The sequence below is a fragment of the Olea europaea genome, chromosome 7, assembly GCF_002742605.1.
Source record: "Olea europaea var. sylvestris chromosome 7, O_europaea_v1, whole genome shotgun sequence".
Taxonomy (NCBI): domain Eukaryota; kingdom Viridiplantae; phylum Streptophyta; class Magnoliopsida; order Lamiales; family Oleaceae; genus Olea; species Olea europaea.
In genome coordinates this window covers 1983287-1986553 of record NC_036243.1, presented here as the reverse complement: position 1 = coordinate 1986553, position 3267 = coordinate 1983287, and the positions used below count along the sequence as shown (strand labels likewise).

Here is a 3267-nt window from a genome sequence, read left to right as displayed (position 1 = left end):
AAAAAAAAAAAAAATTAAAAAAAAAAAAAAAAAAAAAAAAAAGTAAAAAAATGTGCAAATTTAACCAAAAATTTTTTTTTAAAAATTAAAAAAATCACAAGCTCGCAAGCGACTCGTGGGCTCGGCTCTGGCCCCGAGCTCATGCCTCGTGAGCTCATGAGCTCGTGGGTTAAAAGACCGAGACCAGCTTAGTTCGATCCATTGTCATCCCTAATTCTTCTGGACCAATCCGGAGCTATATTTCTTTTTTTCCATCCAAGTACAAACAAAAGCACATATTCAATGTATCTTGTCCTTGTTGTGTGGCAATGTTGATAGCGATATAATAACAATGATGCTATTTTATCAAGGTAGGGGCTCAGAACCCCGCGACCCACACAGTACGTGGGTCTCACCAGCATAAAAAATTGCCAAAAACCCCCCTCACCCCATGCTGTGAGTTGGTAGGGGTTCTGTACTCTAAGCATGATTGATATAATAATCAGTATCATTTCCTTATAAATCGAACAATTTTATTAATACAGCACAACCCATCTGTCCAGACAAGTTGTTTCTATTCAAGACACAACATTTCAACTTTTATAAATTGATCACCATATATCGAATTTCATTAATTCCAAAACCAACTCAAATTCTCATTTCCTCCTTGCACCATTCCGTATTTTATATTCCAGTACCGAATATTATTTTCTTGTATTTTTTAGTCTTCCTCCATTTTTAGAGAGACTAAAACATTAGCAAGTTTGATAGATCATGTAATTTGGAGTGCTACGATTATAAGTCGAGATCATTGTATTTTGTCCTCATTTTGAGTCGCATCGTTAATAATCGATATCATTCCTTGTAATTTGAAACAATGTTATTAACGTAGCAAAAGAAGAATCAAGAGTTCGAGAGGGACAAACCGTGACTTCAATTGGTACACGAGTGTCGATCCGATGAACATAATAGAGATCAATGTAGTCCATTTCGAGCCGCATCAAGCTGGCCTCACATGAATCCCTCACATACTTTGGGTCTCCACGAACTTCAATTTTCTCATCCTTAAATTGTACTCCAAACTTGGTAGCTAATTGTACTTTCTCCCTTATTCTTCCTTTCAAAGCCTACATTTATGCTAAGTTATTACTCATGTCTATTTCAGCATAGGATGACCAAAATTTGAAGCAAAAGCATTACCTTTCCGAGGAGAACCTCATTGGTATGGGGCCCATAGAAATCGGAAGTGTCGAAAAATGTGACGTCGGAATCGACGGCATGGTGGATGAGCTTGATCATATCAATCTCCGGCTTGGGCGGGCCGTAGGTGGCGGACATGCCCACACACCCTAGCCCTTGTTTCGATACTTCTAGGCCCTGCGATCCCAGCTTGATTCTCGGCACCGCCACCGTAATTGATGTCGCCGGAGCAGCCATTTCTCTTCAAAATTAACTCCGTCGATTGTTAATGTGTTCCAGGAAGAGATCCATTTAAGTAGGAGTGGAGAACACAAAAGTCCACCATGCATTATGCATAATAATGGATTATAGCATTTGTTTAATGGGTCTACGGCGGCGGCGTCGTCTTTTACCAATAATTCGAAAGACCAAATAATTGTGGTTTGATTTGGATTACAAGTTGAAAGTCATAGTCCCCATCTTCTTCTTTTTCACCGGCGACGACAATTTCTAGATCCTTTGCTCGAGCAGCCGTGTCCGTCAGAGATAATTGCAGCTTAGGTCCCAAATCTTTTATTTTTTTGGCAAACTTTACTCAAATATTTTGTTTATATCATCCACAGTCACAAGCCTTTAATTTAATTGCAGCACAAGAACAAATAACATTCTTAGATTTTTAATTCAAAATAATGTCATCTACTGCAAATTTCTCATTAGGCTTAAACTTACCTCTAATCTCCGTACTATATTAAACGGTTCACAGTGCAGATGACTATTCACCCACCTTAATCCAATATACAATACCATCTATTTATTACTTTTAATAATAATTTTATACTAAATTCTTTATGTAGCATAATTCCCGTACGCCAAACATAATCTAAAGGTACAAGGGGTACAAAATAGTGTCCCCCCGCCCCACGCCTCGCCTCCCCTCCTCCATTTGAGAAATAAATTATATAATTGAACAAGATTGTTTTTTCGAGGAAAATATACTGGAAAAGGCAACTCAACTCAGGTCGATTAAGACACTGCACTGGTAAAAATTTATTTACTAGTTCAAGTGGCCCAAACATAGAATAGGGTCCACATACGATTCAACCGTGCTGTCATCGGCCCAACTTATTGTAACAATCGACCCCTAATACAAAATCCATGACCTACATGTCAATTCGAAATCTCTGATAATCTATCTTCCAGATAGATCACGTTACCATCTATCCAGATTTGGTGAGAGTTATCTACAAACGAACATGATATCTCAACTGAACATATCGGATTAGATTTGGCTCCAACCAACCACGAAATCTCAGAGAATTCTCGCCAATCCCTCCTTGACGGTTATCCCACTTCTATAAATTCAGCAGTCGATCGAGTATTCAGATATCAGAATTCAATAGACTCCAATTCATTTCTTCTTTCTTCCGTCTGGCATTTATCAAACTTTCAACAAAATTTATTGACTTGACCGTCGGAGGGGTCTTTGGCTGACACCACACCAGTGTCTTTTTAATATCTTTTTACGGTCATTTTCCTTTGTTCAATTTTTCTTGAAGTTCCACAGGATTGCTGGTGGCCCACTTGATTCGATTTTTTGGCTGCAGAAATTATCGTACACAGACACTAGGGGCCGAATGGAAATAAGTTGCACAATGAAACTAGATCGCATGGGAGTATATATATTTGAAATCGAGTGATATTTTTGCATAAAAAATATGTACCAAGTAGTTCAACTAAATGCACAAGCACATAAGCTAAATGGAGAAAAAAGGGCCAATGACATAAGTTAATATTTCTTTTTCAAAAATTTTAAGTGAAATATATAATTGGCAACTTGATGGATATAAAAATATACATGACAAAAAAGAAACTATTAACCCAAATGGTTAAGAAGGCTTCTAATTGTTGAAAAGTGGTTATATTGACCCATTTTTAATAAATGAGCATCATTTTAATTGCATTAAAGGTTTTCAATCTTTTTTATTGTTACATTTATATCTTTAAATTCTTTTTATTTCATTCTTATTATTAATATTTATTAATTACCAAATATTGTCCGTAATGATGATGTTTGTCCAAAAATATGTGCATAAAAATGAGGACAAATAT

At 36.6% G+C, this 3267-nt stretch overlaps 1 protein-coding gene across 1 annotated transcript; it reads right to left on the bottom strand.

Moving 5' to 3' along the window:
* Positions 1 to 180: 180 nt before the first annotated feature.
* LOC111397655 (IN2-2 protein-like) lies at positions 181 to 1747 on the bottom strand. Its single transcript, XM_023024658.1, has 2 exons — positions 1180 to 1747; positions 181 to 1106 (listed from the first exon to the last, which is right to left on the bottom strand). Exons 1-2 carry the CDS (start codon positions 1414 to 1416, stop codon positions 822 to 824), a joined length of 522 nt encoding a protein of 173 aa, XP_022880426.1. The 5' UTR covers positions 1417 to 1747; the 3' UTR covers positions 181 to 821.
* Between the last annotated feature and the right edge of the window lie 1520 nt (positions 1748 to 3267).

Coding starts and splice junctions, on each gene's coding strand:
- LOC111397655 (XM_023024658.1), bottom strand. CDS start 1,416: ATGGCTGCTCCGGCGACATCAATTACGGTGGCGGTGCCGAGAATCAAG. Junction 1,107..1,179: donor ATGAGGTTCTCCTCGGAAAG/GTAATGCTTTTG, acceptor GCATAAATGTAG/GCTTTGAAAGGAAGAATAAG.